Source organism: Syngnathoides biaculeatus, chromosome 9 (assembly GCF_019802595.1).
Source record: "Syngnathoides biaculeatus isolate LvHL_M chromosome 9, ASM1980259v1, whole genome shotgun sequence".
In the NCBI taxonomy this organism is placed as follows: Eukaryota; Metazoa; Chordata; class Actinopteri; order Syngnathiformes; family Syngnathidae; genus Syngnathoides; species Syngnathoides biaculeatus.
The window spans coordinates 20,994,085-21,011,262 of NC_084648.1; the positions used below are offsets into that span (position 1 = coordinate 20,994,085).

The 17,178-nt window shown below is 48.3% G+C and overlaps 1 protein-coding gene across 3 annotated transcripts in view; it reads left to right on the forward strand.

Annotated features, from left to right (window-relative positions):
• Nucleotides 1–16,041, forward strand: part of zcchc7 (zinc finger, CCHC domain containing 7) — a 34,719-nt gene extending 18,678 nt beyond the window's left edge. For all 3 annotated transcript variants that reach the window (XM_061829696.1, XM_061829697.1, XM_061829694.1), the window contains exons 4-10: nucleotides 3,856–3,908; nucleotides 3,995–4,132; nucleotides 4,227–4,397; nucleotides 6,537–6,572; nucleotides 13,746–13,841; nucleotides 15,109–15,226; nucleotides 15,414–16,041. In XM_061829696.1, coding sequence (XP_061685680.1) covers nucleotides 3,856–3,908; nucleotides 3,995–4,132; nucleotides 4,227–4,397; nucleotides 6,537–6,572; nucleotides 13,746–13,841; nucleotides 15,109–15,226; nucleotides 15,414–16,003 — 1,202 coding nt within the window. In that variant the 3' untranslated portion in view covers nucleotides 16,004–16,041. The remainder of the gene's footprint in view (nucleotides 1–3,855; nucleotides 3,909–3,994; nucleotides 4,133–4,226; nucleotides 4,398–6,536; nucleotides 6,573–13,745; nucleotides 13,842–15,108; nucleotides 15,227–15,413) is intronic.
• Nucleotides 16,042–17,178: the final 1,137 nt, after the last annotated feature.

Below are 17,178 nucleotides of genomic sequence, written 5' to 3' on the forward strand. Positions count from 1 at the left end.
CCCCACTGTAATAAAATGTTGCCTTTTTTAAGAGATGCAAGTGGATTTTTTTTGTGCAAAAGCGAGAGCCCCTAATGGCGTGCGCTGCATCCCAACATGCAATGTCCCCGAAATCAGCGTGAAATAGACACAATGTAAATCTGACGCTTAAAGCTACAACCTGCTTTCTCGCTCTTCATCTGTTAGCTGTGCACGCGCGTCATGTTGTTTGGGTGTTTTGGAAGTATTTTTCCTCCCTCGTTCTCGTGTCTTTTTTACGATTGCACTTTTACGTCCTCGGCGATCGACACCAAGAACGTTGGCCGACCTCTCGTCTTGTTTAACCTCGCAGCGGGCGGCGTGGCGGGCCAAGGCCGATGTCACAAAGGAAAGACTTTTCACAAGCTCCGCACTCCTCCCACCCCCTCGCCATTGTCATGTATAGCGTCGCTAATCCGACCCTGTCGCTTCGCTATCAAACATAACCTCCGTTTGAGGGGCCCCTCTTTCATTCTGGTGTAGTATGTGTGTGCGTGCGCGCTCTGCTCGGGGTGTTAATGAGCCCGGTCAACAGTTTGGTACAATGGGCTGCCTGGTTCGGGGTTCCTGTTTAAGTGTCTGGACAGGGAAGGGGCCACAGTGGAAAAAGGGCGCAACCACCTCGAGGCTTCCGTCGGCGTGGCGCCTTCAATTTTGAAGGGTGGCTAGCGGTCTCGACATTATTCATCTTCTCCTCGGGTTATCTGTTTGAAACCGCTGTGCGGGGGCAGCTTCCCGCGAGGACGGTCCCGACCGACCGCGTCACCCCAGGAGAGCCGGGAGTTCATGGTTCATTAGCCACACATACACTTCCGTTCTGTTGTCAGTGGCAGCGTGAACGCACGCACACACACAACCTCCTCCCCTCGCCTCTCCATCTCAGAGTAATCAGAGTACCTAAGAGAGAGACAGGTAGCATCTGTCGCCTTCTCTTTCTCGATCTACCCCCCCCCCCCCCCACGCCATTGTTTTGAACGGCCCTTGACAGCACGATGACGGGATCACGGCAGCGCTCTCCCTTATAAGTCAAACCGCTTTGGAGTGACTTCAGATCTTCTTCACACGAGACTTTGTAGACCACGTTTACCCAGAAGCCTGGTATACACACGGAAATAGAATTATTTTTAAAATATAGAAGAATTCCATTTGTGAACTCATCAGCTCAAGCTTCAGTTGGCGTTGGAAAAGAAAACTCCCTCTTAGCACACCATGGCTGTCTTTTGTCGGAAGGGGGAGTTATCTTTTCAGCCCGCGCCGCGCTTTCCGACTTGCGGCTTGGCTGAAGGCTTCGTCGGATGCGGCCAACACGGCGGCAACGGCGGCGACGTCTCTCGAGCCTGCTTAGCCGACAAGTGAAGCCGCCCGCCGCCATCTGCCTCTTCGGCTCCTTCGCGCGTCGGGCTAGCAGGCAGCGAGCAGCTCCAGTCATTCTGGGTTTGCACAGGGCCTCCCGTTTGATTAGCATATTTTTCCCTTAGCTTAAAGACCACCACCCCCACACACCTTTTCCCTTCGCCAATACCCCCCCCCCGCCCCCCGCGCCCCCTCCCGAGCCGCATGTTTGATTCCTCGGCCGTGACAAAGAGCTTCACCCTTTATCCGTGTGTGTTGCTGAGATGGGAGGCCCTTAGATTAAGGGAAAGCTTCCTGCTCTTTATTTGTGGAGTCCCCCTGGGAGACGCTTTTGGAAGGACTTTCGTTGAATCGCCAACGCTGACACACGTGCGCACACACGCACACACCTTTAACCTTTATCTCCTTGCAAACGGCTCATTGACTCAAAAGCAGTTGTTTAATGGCAACTATGCACGCACACATCACACGAAAGCCCCCCAACCTGTTGGCGGTCGGCGAGGGCTGCGGAGTTTTCCGCTTCATTTCTCAGCGCCGGAGTGACCAAAACGAAGTTCAGCGAGAGGCGTGCGGCCACACATGTGGATGGACGGCGCACACGCAATCAATATGCGTAAAAAGCCACCGAAAGGGGACTGTCGAAAAACGCTCTGGGCCCGTTTCAGCTCTTTAAACTCAAGATAGAACATCAGAACGTGACGTTTCCTTCCTTGTGATTATTAAAAAAGTCTTTTTCAGGGATTTCCACTTGTCCTACTTATCTTTTGAGCTTCTTGCTTGAATAATTAACAAAACAACAATTGATGTTTGAAGATCTCAGCCAAGCAACCATCCTTCAGCATGAAACCGGGCAATTAATGTTCTGTTGAGCTGTTTATTTTGACTAAATGTAGTTGAAGTCGACACAAATGCTTTTATTCATTATTTGTATTCTGAATTATAGTGGAGAAACATTTCATTGTCTGCTATTCATGAAAAGTCACCGTCATAGGTAGCTGAGCAAAATCAACATTATTTGTAGTCAATCTTTTTTAGAGAAATTAAGTTTGAAACGATGGATTCCTAATCATTTCATGCTGGTTGGAAATGACAAGCTGAGAGCAACGCGCACATTTTGCTTGGATCCGCTGGCGTATTGGAAAATTTGGAATGCTGGAGAATATGCGGAAGACGTCCGGCAGGATATATCAACGGCCATCCGTCCGTCGCTGTGCGCGTTTAGTTAAAGCGTCGCTTTGGAGTCGGTGACTTGGATGTTGCGTGAGGGAGGGAAGGTGCCATCCAAACGGCAGCCATTTTAATTTGTTTGGCAGGGATGAGGGCTGATAACGCCGCACCCAATCCACCCACAACCCCTCCCACCGCCGCCGCCGCACATCGGGACGCGGGCAAAAAAAAAAGCAGGTCTGAGCAGAATAGCGATAAGGGCTCGGATACAGCGAGTCAGAACATAAAGAGGGAGAGAAGAGCGCAATATTTGATTTTGGCTCAAGGCTGCATGTTTGTCCAAAGGCTAAAGAGCGTCAAGCAGCTAATCGGCGAGTCGGATGCGCGGCCGCGTCTGCGTGCGCGTGTGGAAGCATGCGAGCCCGTGGCGGGTCATTGCCACCGGCACGTAATTAATGCCGACAACATGCGTGTCTGCGTGTGTTTCTGTTACAATTGCCGGATGTCAGTTAGCGTTTTGTGCCTCTTCGGCGGATACGCTGATCTCCCCGGAGGCGCTGTTAGCGTCTCTTGTACAGATGCGGCGTGCTGCCCGCGTGGCTTTCTGTGCGCATCCGTGTGGCGGATCCCGCTCTTATGGGAAAATAAGCTCAGCATGCCTCGGGCTTTTGAAGGTCTTCATGTTTGCCCATCACTTTTCATTCTTCCTTTTATGAGTGTACGGCCAAAATAGTTGTAGCGCAGTACGGCAACTCGGACGCTACACTTGAGAAATGGATCGTGGCTGTCAGACACCCCAGTTGAAATGCCAGCTTGTTGTTTTTTAACTTTGGGTTTGAAACCTTTACAGCGGGTCTTCTTCCCTTCTTCCCTCCTGCATCAGCAGCTGCCCTCATCTCTCCCCGCACAACATCCCTCATCCTTCTCTTTGGGCTTCCTCTCGCTCTCCTCCTTGGCAGCTCCGTCTTCATCGTCATCATCATCATCCTAACCAGCAATGTACTCGCCATCTTTCCCCTGGACGTGTCCAAAAAAATCCAGCCCATCTCTCCTGCCAGTCTTTCTGATCACCTCGCCTTTAGTGGTCCGGTCTTCCGGGAGCATGCCCAGTCTCGCCTCTTGTCTCACCGCTTCCCGAAAACCCGTGCGACACTTTTCCTTTCTCAGATTCCACCACACGGTTCTCTGCTCTGATTAAGGTGTACGTATGTACCGCATGCATGTTAAACATGTTTTTGTGCATTCCCTTGTCTTGTGGTTTCTTCTTGAATACCTTTTGGAATCTAAATTTCATGTACAATCTTTCTGTCTTTCCAGATTTGGAAGTAGATAACGATTGCAGCTGGCTGGTTTCGAATAAGGACAGGGAGGTACGAAGGAAGAATTGAATCGAATCTCTAAGTGGTACCATGTAAGTGTTCAGGATGTCTGATGTATTTCCCGTCTTGTGTTTCAGGCTCAAATCTTCAACAAAGAGAGGCGAGCCAGAACGGCCATATCGCGTGTCGCCAACAGATATTACACCGATAAGAATGTCCACTGCCGGAACTGCGATAAAACTGGACATCTATCCAAGAACTGCCCTGATCCCAGAGTCAGTTGTCTTTTTTTTTTTTTTCCTTTTTCCTCCTTGTTTATGTGTCCCTTGCTAGCATGTGAGCACGACTGCCACTTGTGTGACTCTGCAGAAGATGCCCGTTTGCTTCCTTTGCGGCGATCCCAGCCACGTAGGCAGCAACTGTCCCTTTAAGCACTGCAACAACTGCGGCCTTCCGGGTCACCTGTACGATTCCTGCAGCGAAAGGGCCTACTATCACAAACGCTGCCATCGCTGCGGCATGACGGGCCACTTCTTTGACGTGAGTACCGCTTCCTGTTGTGACAGGGAGCAGCAGGAGGCTGCAGTTACATGACTAACCGGGCGTCCAGACTGCGTACGCGAACTATGGGCAAGTGGCAGCCCATGCCGACATCAAGCTCGCTTAGTGCGGCTTGTCGGTTAGTGGATGCCACGTGAATTTGGGACGGCTTATAAATGATTGCGAAGTTGAAACAAAAACACAAAAAGACAGAGATGCAAAAATAGCAGATGCCGCCCACACTCGGGTACAGTGCCCGTCAACTCTCAAGGTTGGTGGGCGGAGTCATTCGATTTGAGCTGCCCGTAGTCTTATCTTTAGTTGCGCGGCCAGGTTGTTGTTTGACTGTAACTGTCATCTGAGAGTGCTAAGAAAGATCTCGCAGCCTCCCTTGGAAGAAAGCTGAGTCATTCTTTCTGCCAAACTGCGACCAGCGCTTTCAAAAAAGATTGTCAAGATTCCGCTGTATTGAAATTGCCTCACGTTTACATGATAGCGGGGGAAGAGCAGCATAAAGGCTCTGTCAAACATTCACTTTTGGCCTCCGTTGGCAAGCGTCGCCCCTCTGCATTTTTTTCTTGGAGCAATAATGAGCCTAAGGGGGTCAGCACACGCCGCTGTTCACATTAATTGATACACTTGAGTAATTACGGCTTAGTTATGTCTCCGGCATGCTGCGTGTACGGGCTGAATGTGTTTGTTCGCTCTGAAGGGTGAATCTAATAACCATCAATGACAATTATCCCGCCGCAACATCCATGACCGTGCGCGGCGGGCGTAGATGCGGCCGCTGTAGCTGGAAAAGCCCGCGCGTGCGGTTCGCTTTTTTTTTTTTGTTTCCGTCAGTCAGTCATGTACTGTGCCCTGCGTAACGGATGAGTAAGCGGGTGAACACCAGAGGCAGACCGGCACACGGGCACCCCGCCCCCTCATCGCTTTCATAGCCTTTTCTCACCTACTGTAACGCATTTTCCATTTTTATTTATTTTTGGGTGTAGAAAGAAGTTAGGTGCAAATTGTAATGACTTTTCCCGGGTGGCAGAACTTTATGTTGTGCGTGCGCACATTTGTGGAGAAGCGAGAGTCAGGTCTCGGTCCCAAGGGCCTTTCTGCGTCTCTCATTAAAGACGGACGGTTGACGGAGCGCAAGTGTGCCGCTCGCCTCGCCTGTCGCCCTCGACAACAACAGGCCGCCCTGACGGTCTGGAGGGAGGGGGAAAAAACGTGTCGGTGGGGGTTAAAGGAACGCTTGATGAGATGGAGCACAACACAGCTATTGAAATTCATATTTATCTTTGCGTATATTTTTAAGTGAAAAGCCCAGCTGCTCTATCTGACAACGTGAGCAAATTTTGTTTTGATGATTTTGACTTTGATTGTCTCGCTGAGTGAGGGATTCAATCTTTCTGGTCGTCGTTTCCATAACTGGACTGCATCTTACTGAAAAGCTTCACCGAGTTGTTTTGAATCCTTCTGTGGGCAAAAGCAGCTCGCAGTGTGATGCAGTGCAGTTGTTCACCAACCCACACTACAACCACAATCATAAAGGTAACGTGTGAAATGATTCATATCTTTGTACTGGATCTCATTTTGTATACGGTACAAGTGGTCTCAATGTTACGGCAAGTAAATCTACTCTCGGACTCACAGGGTGTGTAAGTAGATAAACCTTTTTGCCGGCGGCCGCCGCGGCATTTTCAATTTCCCAGCGGGAAGTGCCGGCATTTTAGAGAGGATGTCGGAATGCGATGGGAACAGCGTGCCGAAGCGCCGGAGATAATTCTTTAACCGCACCGGGACGGAGCCACGAGGCGAGGACGACTCTCCGGATTTTCATTGGCTGACGGCGGCGATGTGGCTGCGGAACGCGGGACAGGTTTTGATTTGCGGGCGGTGACGTTTCAGATTTCAATGTTACGAGCTCATTTTTTGACCTCGTTCATTCGTACCCAAAAGCACCGCTGAGCATCTCATGCAGTTGCACTTGTTGATCTCCCTCAAATGAGACTTTTTTTTTTTTTTTTTTTTTGTCTCCTCATTAATGTCACAAGACTTGTTAACGTTTATTCATCTGCTTTCTGAATGTTTTTCTCTGTGAATTCAATCAAAAATCTAACGTTTACCCTTTGCCCTCCGCAGGCTTGTCCAGAGATCTGGAGACAGTATCACATCTCGGTGAGTGTCTTGCAACAAACGCATTACTTTTCCTTTCAAAATGTTGCAAAACACACTTGAAATCTCCCAAACGTGGGTAAACGTGTTACGGTCCAAATAAAGCAATCATTTCGGAGGGGATGTTTGTTGTAAACACGGCACCGCTCGTCATCCAAACAACACCAAACTTACTGCGAAGCACTTTGGTGCTTTCAGTTAGTATTTGGGACTCAGTCAAGGGGGGGAATCGTGAACTGTTGTAGTTATCGGCAAGTTGTGGCACAAAACATTCAGACTTTTGTTTGAAACCACAATAAAAATGTGTTTTCGTGTCAACGGCGGCGGCACTTAAACGGTGGCAGGAGTGTGCCGACTCAGATGTAGCGCGAGTTAGAATCCGTTGTCGACCAACAAAAGTTCACGAATGGTTTGATATTTTCTGCCAACGTGAACTGAGCTTAGTTCATTTCTGCCTGCTGAACAGTTTTGAGAATCTGCTCATCTTGGCGACATAGAACCACATTTTCATTGAAGGGTTTCGGCTTTTGTGAGGGACGAGCAGGACAAAAACCCGTCTGGAGACGCTATATAGTACACAGTACTACGTTATTTGAGGTATGGCATCCACAGAGCATCTACGCCTTTATTCTAGGGGAGGAAAGACCCGTAAGAGGAATTGGGGACATTTATCAGGAACTACAGAGCGTCGAGTACTAACTAGATGCAAGATTGTGCCTTTGCACATCTGGGGCTCTTGCGGTATAAATAAATGCGTGACGGTTAAAGTGGCAACGTCAACAGGGAGCCGTATTTGCTTATGCGTGGGTGTGTACTGTGAAAACGGGGAAAAAGACAACTTCTTTGCCCGGTTGTGTGTGTGTGTGTGTGTGTACGTAGGAAGGGGGGGGGGGGGTGATATAGACCTCAGCCTAAGAGAAAAGAGCAGCTTGTTTGTCAATTAAAAGACGTGATAAAGCATGAAATGCGCTGGCGGCGCCACGCGGGAAAAACCAGTGCGAAAGAGGCAAGACGAGCGAGCGAGCGAGTGCGTACTTATTTGCATACATCTCGCCGCGTGCCATGTGCTCGGGGAGGTGTGTCACTCTCCTCTGTGGAGATTAATTAACGGGGTCTGTCTGACGGTTCGTGGCAGGCGGCGGGACAGCCGAGTTCCCGGGGAGGCTTCCGACGATTTGAGTCCAACGTTCACGTCAAAACGGGAAGGAATGCGTTTCCCCCCTCACGAGATGCGCCGTCGGCGGCATCTTTTAACGGGTGGCGGATTGTGACCCGGCTCTAATTGAGGTATTTAAGACGTTTAAGCGGAGGGAACAGAAGGTCGTTCCGCGTCCAAACCGGCGTCGGGCTTCAGACGGCTCTGCATAAACAAACTCACAAAGCGCTGCGGGCTCGGACTCTGCGCGCGTACGCTGGGCCGGCCGGCCTCTCCCCTCGCCCCCCGCCCACCCCCACCACCACCACCACCACAACCCCCCCCCACCCCCCTCCCGTTTGCGACAGCCTCATTTTATTCATGATGCCGCTTATGACCCTGAACTCCCCAATGTGAGGAGGTGCGCCCGCGTTGGGAGATGCGACTCTGTCACCTTCCGCTGGGCTCAGCCAGGTGTGAAAAGGCATTCTGTCACACCTCCCTGTGTGTGTGCGTGCACCTGGCCCTCCACTGACAAACTCCTCCAAACCGCAGCGTTGCCCACAATGCCCTGGGGTTCCTCCAGAACAACGTCTTGGCGCGCTCAAATATTTTGGGCGGCAATTCGAGTCCGAAGAATCCAAACTGAACCTTTTCGGCCATTGTCTCGAAGTGCTTGCAAATTCTTCAAAGTCCTTTTCCTTCTAGTCTTAATTCCTTGATTCAGTTCTTGTTTTGAAGGGCTTTAAATGTCTGTAATCTCTGATTATTTATAGATTGGCCGTGCTGCAATCACTCGACTCATCTTCTATTAGAAAAATGAGGACGATGGGCATTTTATTCTCAATGCTCATTTAACTAAAGCAAGGCTGTGGTTACGAATTGAAGATTGTCATTTTCTTTTCTGGTTGATGACAATTCAATTTATGGTTGTGGCTGTAGTTTGCAGTAGTTGCAAACTGGGCTGCCTCATCGTGAGTGAGGGTTGCTGCTATCCTTCACCTTAAGTAGTTTGCATACTTTTTACACCAAGTACAACCTAAACAAATTAATACTTAGCTCTCCAAAGTACCATTTTAATAATGACCAGCATCAAACCATTCATGGGCAGGGTGGCAATTTTTTGCCTTATGGAGATAAAAATCTCCTAACAGGCCACAATCAAGGAAATAACACTCCTTTTTCGTTTAGGCTTCAGTTATATGATAACTTTACTCATTTACAATCTCGTCCCAAAAATGGGACGCTGCCCGCGAGAGGGTACTTGAATTTTCTTAGTAGATTGTCCCAAAAACCAGAATCAGAATCAGATTAAAACGCTTGAATATTTTGATATACTGAAGGATATAATGCATGAAAATCATGATGTCCAAAAAATGGGAGGCTGCCCATGAACGGGTTAAAATACAGGAACATAGTCGGTGTAAGTGTTCTTCAAAATGAGGTCAGGGTTTATATATAGTGAGCGCTTTGAAGTCATAACGTTTTTCATCAGTGCTTATGTGCACCTTCAAGAATGAATGAATGAACCGTTCGAAGGGCCCGACTTCATCTCACTGGGAGCCAAATGATGACAACGTTATGTGCCTGCGTTTAAATAAAGCATGTGAGGACCTTGGGATCCAGTAGTAAGAATATATACTAATCATATTTGATGGGAAAACAAGAAATAACAGAGCTGAGGATGAAAGTTTGAAGACGTTGAAGTTGGATGGAGAAAGATCAGGTGCAAGGTAGAAAGACTTACTTGCCTCCTGCACAGGCAGAGGGCATCTTGAATAAATGGCAAAATCACGCAGAAGCCGCTTTCTTCCTTTCTCTTCATACGAAGAGGCGTTCGTGCGCCCCCTCGTGGCTGTTCCGGATTACGAGCGCCGAAAATGTTTCGGCCCTGCCGGCCATCCTCGTGCCGAGTCCGTTATCTTGTCTTTTTCAGAACGAGTCCGTCCTCCTTCATTTCCCGTTCGGCGTACATTTATGACTGGGACAAAAAGGCTAATAAGGGACGAGTGAGTACTCCAAGCAGGGGAAAAAGAAAAAAAAAAAAGGAGAGAGAGCCACGCAGGTTCGGCGTTATTATGATGATGATGATGATGAGCGGGGCATGTGTGCGTGCGCTCGTTCGTATTCATTCAGTCCGTTGTTCCGAAGGCGTTCAAGCACATGACTTCAATTTTAGAAATGAAGTTACCATGTTTTCGTGTCCGTGTACATGTGTGCGTTTGGACTGTACTCTAAACAGTCAATATTTTTTAGGGGGGGGGGGGAATCACTGGCTAATTACATTTCAGGTGTTTATTACAGTCTATGAATTGTGTACGCCAATACATGATGTATGTGCAAGACATGTCACTGAATCGTTGTCATGATTTACTTGCAGACTGACGGTTTTATTTATTTACATTTTTTTTTTTTTTTTTTTTTTTTTTTTTTTTTTGGGTGTTCTAGGTGTAAAAAAACAGCCAACTGTGAGCATGTCTTGTAAGGTTTGGCTTTGTATTCCTTTGGGGAGTTCTTTAAATAGCTGAACAGGAAGTTAGCTGAATACAATTGACAGTTGAACTGCTTGTTTTGAACTTTTTTTTCGACAACGGAAGTCCAAGTCAGTGCTCTCATGTCGGACTGTGTTAGAGCGCCCCCAAGCGGTCAGGCTCAGGACTGCGCCCGAAAGCACGGGAAGAACTCACTATGTTGCGTTTTCAAATTGACAATTTACAAATCATTCCAAGGGATATTGTGCCTAATTTCAGAGAATATTAGGTTTGAGGTTGAAATAAGCCAAACAAGACATTCACCGTCCACGAATGAGCGCAGCGCTTTGAGAAATCACGCAGATGGAATTCACGTTCCGGCCGGAGATGCTTGCGTCCGGACTGTGTCGGTTGTTTCTTTTTTCTTTTTGCATGCCCCGCTTGGACGTACGCGGCAACGCGCGTGTGCACGCGCACTCGCGTCGAGAAAGGTTCGGCGTTATCAGAGGTCTTGCAGGCTTTGCGGGGCTTTGTGCTTTTGCGCTTAGCTGGATGCTTTCGATTTTGTGGCCGCGTGAAGGTGCAGGTGATTGGCAGAGATGCAGAAAGAGGCTTTAACCTCGCGATCAATACGTCTGCATGTGTGCGGAGCCGAGTCCTTGGCGTATCATCACCGCAGCGCGTTTGTGGCTTCATTGTCTCGGCTCTGGGTTTTTTTTTTTTTTCAAAAGAGATTCTGTGGGCGATACGCGCCCGCGGTCCCGTCGGCTGTTGTCTTGCAAAGATGAGTCATTCAAACACTTGATGTGGTATTTGAGCAGCTGACGACATTCCCGCCGTCGCCAAACCTGCTCCGGCGCTTGCCGACTTTGACTTTTTCTCCCCAGATGTCAGCGGACTGTATCGTAGCAGTGTGGGCGGAGGCGTCTTTTGGACTCCGGCTCATATTTTTCTTTTTCTTTGGTGAGAGAATTTACTCCGCTTCAAATGTCGCCTATTTTCGCCTGCTCTTTCTCTTTCGCAGGACGTCTTAAGTTTGTCTCGAACGAGCCCTTCAAGTATCACGTGCGCCAGGCAGGACTTTCCTCTTTTTTTTTCCTCACTGGGCGGCTCGCTCCAACGGCGCGTATGTTTTGGTTCGGCCCCGGCCGCGATCTTGTGTTGTGAAGCTGTCGTCAACGATAACGCAGAACGGAGTTTGCTCCCTCGTCGGCGCAGTAACGTATGCAAACCTCTCCCGAATGCTTTGCGGTTACACATGCAAAGCGCCCCCCCACCTTGTGCACACACAAGCCTGCGAGCTTCTCAGATTGTGTGTGTTTCCTTCTGATTGTCGTGCGTAACAGTCAAAGCTTTGTGTTGGCTGAAGGATTATCACGGCTTTGCCACCAGCATCCAAGCAAGGACCTGAGGAGAGCGAGGCTTAAAAAAAAAAAAAAAATGGGAGTGTCGTAGTGGGCAGACCACTGTGGGAACGCACAGTTGTGTGCGGGTGTGGATGGTTGCGCGCGTGCATGCACATGCGCGCGCACGCACGCACGAGCGGCCACGGTTGGCCGCTCGTCCGTGTCGACACAGCGAAGCCTTTCGGACCCTCTGGTTCTGCCCTGTGTCCCCGCCCGGCCTCAACCACGTGTTGGTTTTTTTCACCTTTTCAGCCAGCGGCTCAAGTACTGCCGCTGCGCATAGTTCTGGCGTCACCTCAGCAGGAAGCGGATCTCCTCGTTCTTGCTGCCGTTGCACTCGGGCTCAATTTGGACTTTCGCGCGGAGGGATGTGAACTAAAACCCATCTGGCGGTTTGGGCCACCTGTCATTTATGGAGCATGAAGTCAAATGTTCCCAAACGGGAGGGAGGTGGCGTCATTTGTTCAATTCTCAATAATGCGGACCGTGTGCCGACGCAAACTGCAAAACTATTTCTCACGATGACCACATTTGGTGATTTTAATCTGATGATGCTAGACCGGTTCTAGGAACCATTTGAGTGGTGCTTCAAAACAACAAACTCCAAAGTTCAGTCGGGCCTTTATACAGCTCCTTAGCCAAATATATTCGGGTTCAAGCCGATCTCATGCTACACGCAGTTCCACAAGACTTCAGTTTGCAAGGCCGGGGGGACGTCGGGCCGGATCTCAGCAAGGAGAAGTTTCACATTTTTGTGCAGTTGTTGAATAAGCCGCCTTGAGGAGGAAGCGTCACACTTCCAGAATCAATTTTTCAGCAAACCATTGAAGAAATGTAAACGATATATTTACACCAGATGGCAAATGAAGTTAGTAGACATGCGTTTAACGCAACCAAACTGTGTCCATTGTGTACATTTTACTCGTAGCTGCGATTAACCTCTTTTTAGTTCGGATATCAAAAATGATGTGAATTATCCCATTGATAAAAGTTGAGTTGTACCCAGCAACGGAATCAACGTCCCAGAAATGATCAAGATCAAATTAAGCACTGGATACATTTTAGTTATCGTTTTGTTGTAATCGCAAGTACTCTGCAAATTCCTGATTGACATGGCATTATTTATTTTGTATTTTTTTCCTCTGTCAGCACATTTTGGAAAGTCCTCCCCGCCCCTTTCGTCGTCTTTTCCGTTATTATGACACTGTTGGACTGTTTTGTCTTTCTTCATGAAAACAACCTTGCGTCAAGAGTCAAGGATGAGGAAGGATCAGTCCGCCGTCAGCTGTTGGGACCCCCCCCCCCTCACACACACACACACACACGGAGCACAACGGGTCGAGATAAGACGAGCCCAAGGTCGGGGGGGGGGTGTGGGGGCTGCGACGCAAGGAGTCTCGCAGCCAATTTACATGAATGGCGAATGGGGGCCAGGGTGGAGGTCAGCGGGCTCAGATGACGACAACTGTCATCTCTTTAGCTGGCCCGCGTGTGTGTGCGCGCAGGAGGTCTGTGATCTCTTGGCCTTTGTGATGGAGATGGGCCCTGCCGGTCTGACCCGATAATGACGCGACGCTCTAATAGCATTCATCCTTTCTACTGCAAAACTACTCATGCGTTAAAAGAGAGAAGGAGGGAGGGGAGGGGGGGGGCGGGGGGATGCGGGGTGAGGGGAAACTCTGAGGCGGCTACCTACCGACATTAGCAAGGCTGCGTTCGAGAAATGACACGGGCCACAAATGAGTTGGCATCTCGGAATCGGAGTAAATCCGGGGAGGAGGGTGGGGGGCATCTTTAGAGGTCGTCGGCTGGAGATGCGCTGCGCTGCGTCTCTGCTCTTGCTCTTTCTTTATCGGTGTATATTTGCTGCGCTTATTGGAGCGTGCAAGGCTTTCAGAACCCCGGCCCATCAGGGACGGCGGGACCCCGTGACACGCACACACACTTATCACACGGGGGTCATTGCAGGCCGCGCTAATCAGCAGTTTTGTATCGGCGCCTGTATTCACCGTATCAATAGCATGGGAATGATGATGATGGGGGGGGGGGGGGGTGAAAGATGAAAGAACGTCGTATCGGGCAGGCCTACGGATGATCCCAACCAGAGTCTCTTATGGTCAGTCCCCTCCTCCCCCACCCCCCATTTATGTCCCTCTATGCTTAGACCGAGACGGGCCCTCCTTTCAAGCAGAAGGGGGAGGACAACGGCCGAAGCCCCGCCTACTGCTACAACTGTTCCAGAAAAGGACACTTCGGCCACGTGAGTAATATCGGACCGCGTATCGAATGTTTTTGTCGATTTCGGTCGCGTTTAACGATCCGGCGTCTGCAAATCTCGCACGTGACTGAATGTACGTTGCTTCTGCCAAATCAAACACTCGTCAAAATGCCTCATTGTAAAGTTCATTTCATCACTGGGCCAAACTGTACGTCATACCCGATGCATATTAAAAAGATGTGCGGTGAGAAAGCTCATAACAACTGACCTAATTCTCTCCTACTAGGATGCATTGAATGTAATATTTTAAAATCGGAATTTTACAACATTTAACTCAACTTTCTTTCTCGGGAACTTCAACAACCACAGCGGTAAGTGAGTAAGTAAGTAAGTAATGTGAGGGAAAAAAAATAAAGCATTTGTTAATATTTTGAATCTTCTTGTGTATTGGAATATGCTAAGGGATACAAGTGTGGTAGTCTAAAAACATTTTCTTGTTTCACAAGATTTTTTTTTTTACTATTGTGCAGTTGTGAACTGCAACAAATACCGCAATTTCCAGACTATAAGCCACGACTTTTCTCACACACTTTCAACCCTGCGGCTTAAGCAATGACGCGGCTAATTTATGGATTTTTTTTTTTTTTTTTTTTTTTTTCTAACGGCCGCCAGGGGCGCTCCAGCAGAAAAGGTTAGAGTGAGAGAGGTGGAATATATGTGTCGAGGAAGACGCAAGTTGAATGTAACTTTACGCTTTGTAGACGAATAAAATTAACATGAAGAGACCTTCATCACGCCAAATGCAAGAAATGCTCGTGATGCAGCTTTCAAGTTAAAAGCAATCGAGCTGGTAGATAAAGAAGGAAACAGCTGCTGCACGTAAACTTGGCATAAATGAATCCGTGGTGAGACACTGGAAACTTTTACCGGTATGTTATTTTACCCAGCCCTGTTAGCGCTGTGTTACAACCGTATTGCTGCCGTGTTACTGCCGCGTCACAGGCACCATTTGAAAAGAAAAGCTAAGGTATATTATTACAACTTTGAAAAATCTTGCTGCGTACCGTCTTTCTTTGTAAATATCTCATGGATGTCCAAAATGGTTTTTTCCTTTAAAAATTTGCTGGGTGAGGCTTGTAATCAGTCCAGAAAATACGATTAGGGCAAATTCCTATTTCCCTGAAACCAACCTGAACGTTTTGAGGTGATGGAGTGACTGTACAATTTGTCGTGATACCGGATTGAGGATATTTAGTTGTTTTGGCGACGTCGGCATGGCGACCGATGCCCCTTTTTGTGTGGGCCTCAGGGCTGCACCCGGCAGCGGATGTTCAGGGGGACGTACGCCACCACGCCCTTCATCAACCATTACGACACCACTGAGGACATCAACCGTAGACAGCACAGGCTGAAGTTCAAGGTCAAAGGTCAGTCACCTCACAAAAGAAAACTTTCAGGCGTTTGAGGTCACCGTGCGCTCATGTGATTCTCAGAATGGAGGTTGTATTGCTCCATGAAAATAATCTGGTCCCGGTTTTGTGTGTCCGACCCAATCGCGGTTGCAAAGTTGCGGTGTTAAATTAATCGTCGTCGTCGTCGTCTTCTTTCTCCCAGAACTGAAGGAAAACGGCCTGATGCCCAACGGTTCTCGGACCCCGTGTAGCCCGGGACCGCCGAAGAAGAAGCAAAAAGTCGTCTCTCCCAACAACGGCCACCCCTTCCACCGTAAAGCTCACAGGACTTGGGGCTGCCGCGCAGCCACTCCCAGCCATGTTTTTTTTCACCACGGAGACGACTCGAGGGCTGCAGTATTTCCAAAAAGTAAGTCGTTCAAGGGCAAGCAACAGGAGAGCGCCGGCAAACGGTGGAAGCCCAAGCGGGCGGTGCCCAGAGAGCGCGTCGTCCCGCCCAAACTCGACTGTGACGAGGACGCCGATTTTCCGAGGGGGCGGGGCGCCGGGGAGAAAACGCAACAGAACGACAACAGCAAAAAGAGGAAACGGAAGAAGGACAAAGAAGTTTCATCGGCGGGCCTCAAGGAAACTCTTCGGAGGACACCACCAGCCGGGAAGTCAAAGAAAGACAAACGTGAACAGAAAAGAAATCAGCCGCATCTGAAAATGGCCGCTCCGATCCATCCGACGGACGAGAATCTGTTTAACATCAAGCAAAGGAAACGCAAGCGATGGCACCGTGCGAGCTAGTCGCTATGAATTAAAGCTCATCTTTGTTTTCCCTTCCACATGAGTTTTCAGTCAAATTTAATTCATTGTTGTCTATTGGCAAAGTTCGTTCCTTAGTTCCCTTCCTGAGACGTTACAATGTGACGTCTTTTCATGCCACCGATTGAAACGCATTGTGAATTAGGAACACTTTTTATGACTGTAGAATTGTGAATTTGAAACGTAGTTTATCCTCATCAAATGTTGTTTGTTCTTCATGCTTGCAACAACGCAGAGCCAAGAGGCACGATGGCAAAACTTCTTCAAACCACAAAAAAAAAAAAAAAGATATTTTTTTACATCTGGTATTGACCACACAATTCATATGGTAGTCTTTATTGTCCAGGATGGAGCTGTCCCAAGAAAACAACCAACGGTTGAATCCAGCTTTCAAACCACAAAGCGGGATTGCGAAAGTGCTCGTTTCTTAAAGATGAAAGCAGAATATATTGCACTCATATTTCATTGTTCATTTCCACTGAACTGCTAAAGTAATGTGTGAATCCTGTCCCCCCAAAAAATGTAATCTAGTTATGGTAATCTGCAAAGGTTTAGGTGACACTAAGAAAGTCTTACTGAATTTTCAAGATTATTCCCCCCCCCCCCCCCCCCCACTGTAAAATGACGGAAGCGTTTATGCCGAAATTTCAACGTTTAGTTGCTGACAAGATCAAACTTTCAGACTCTCCACATAAACCTCGAAATTACCAGTAGACCAAGGACATCAAATCTGAAAGTTCGCCTGATCATTTTTCCCTCCATCAAATTCCCGAGAACTTTTGTGTGCCCGTCGATTTTTACCACATTTTCATTGAAACGTGAAGGCACCACACGTGGTTCTCGTGACTTTCATTTGCGCCTCAAGTGAACAGAAATAATTTTTCCAGGATTATTCCGATTTTCTAACGTCAGTAGATTATCATAATGGGTCGAAAGAAATATGCAATGAATGACATGTATCGTATTGCTGCTGCTGTAATTTTGTTTGTGTGGTGCATTATTCGTCTTCCATTCTGACTCCGCTTAGGCAAAACTACAAGGAACAACGATATAAGATGATAATTCAGTAGTGCATCCAATGCGACCAACTCCAAATGTGGTCAAAGTGTCCGCCTTCACCAGGCCTTTTTTTTTTTTTTTGTTTTGTTTCTTAAATT